The sequence below is a fragment of the Tetrao urogallus genome (assembly GCF_951394365.1).
Source record: "Tetrao urogallus genome assembly, chromosome: 3".
Lineage (NCBI taxonomy): Eukaryota > Metazoa > Chordata > Aves > Galliformes > Phasianidae > Tetrao > Tetrao urogallus.
Genome location: NC_136815.1, coordinates 78183356 through 78184677, shown reverse-complemented (window position 1 = coordinate 78184677; position 1322 = coordinate 78183356). Strand labels below are relative to the sequence as shown.

At 56.4% G+C, this 1322-nt stretch overlaps 1 protein-coding gene across 1 annotated transcript; it reads left to right on the top strand.

Moving 5' to 3' along the window:
- Positions 1–233: 233 nt before the first annotated feature.
- Positions 234–845, top strand: RNF152 (ring finger protein 152; the record flags this gene model as incomplete). The annotated part of the gene is made up of 1 exon (XM_079533709.1): positions 234–845. The coding sequence occupies one exon, from the start codon at positions 234–236 to the stop codon at positions 843–845; it is 612 nt and encodes a 203-aa protein (XP_079389835.1).
- Between the last annotated feature and the right edge of the window lie 477 nt (positions 846–1322).

The window sequence follows — 1322 nt, the reverse complement described above, 5'->3', positions numbered from 1 at the left end:
ATTTGTTTCTCTTGCCACCTTATGAATTCACCTGTAGCTAGGCTTGTGTTTCCTCACGTTCCTGTCAGTAACCAACTGATTCATGTTTCTATTTGCCTCAGGTGCTGAAGGGCTGGAGGTTTCGCTGCGCTTTTCCCAGCCTTCTTGAGAAGAAGCGGTTGAAGGGGGCAGTGGGACACTGTGTCCAGACCCCCACCAGGCTGGCAGTGCCTCGCTGCGCCGTGCCAGCCACCATGGAGACGCTGTCCCAAGACTCCCTGCTGGAGTGCCAGATTTGCTTCAACTACTACAGCCCGCGCAGGCGGCCCAAGCTGCTGGACTGCAAGCACACGTGCTGCTCGGTGTGCTTGCAGCAGATGAGGACCAGCCAGAAGGACCTGCGGTGTCCCTGGTGCCGTGGCATCACCAAGCTGCCGCCGGGCTACTCTGTGTCACAGCTGCCTGATGACCCCGAGGTGATCGCCGTCATCGCCATCCCCCACACCTCTGAGCACACCCCTGTCTTCATCAAACTCCCCAGCAACGGGTGCTACATGCTGCCCCTGCCCCTCTCCAAGGAGAGGGCTATGCTGCCGGGAGACGTCGGCTGTCGCCTCCTGCCTGGCAGCCAGCAGAAGTCCCTGGCGGTGGTGACGATCCCGGCCGAGCAGCAGCCGCTGCAGGGTGGCCTTCCTGCTGAGGCAGGTGCGGAGGAGCCTGACCGCAGAGGCGTGGTGAAAAGCTCCACCTGGTCGGGGGTTTGCACTGTGATCCTGGTGGCCTGCGTCTTGGTCTTTCTCCTGGGCATCGTCCTCCACAACATGTCATGCATTTCCAAGCGCTTCACGGTGATCTCATGCGGCTGAGGGGTGTGGGGCTGCCCCGGGGTTGCTCACCCAGGGGTTGGGTTGGTGGTGGTGGTGGTATCGAGTGAGACAATTCACCGAAACTTTGGCCGATGACTGCAGGACACTTTGTTCCCAGATGGTGGTGCGCCAGCCTGGCCACAGCCCTCGGCACCAGTGGAGAAACCTATGTCCAGTGTCTGATGGTAATGGCAATGAGAAGGACTGCATGCGTCACCATAATCATTTATCAAGGGGACTGTAATTTATGGCAGTTTTTATTGTGTTATGAGATTAAAGACATCTGTGTAGCTGGTTGTACTGTAAAGTATGCAGTATGAGCTCTTCTCTAACCGCGGTAGCTCAAAATCAGAACTGCTCCATGTAGAATTGAAGGAGAACTGGCCTGTGACTCAGTGAAAAGTGTTCGATACCAACCCACACGTGTTGTTTTTTAACTGGGGGGAAGGGGAGACTTGTAAAACAGAAATCATTTAG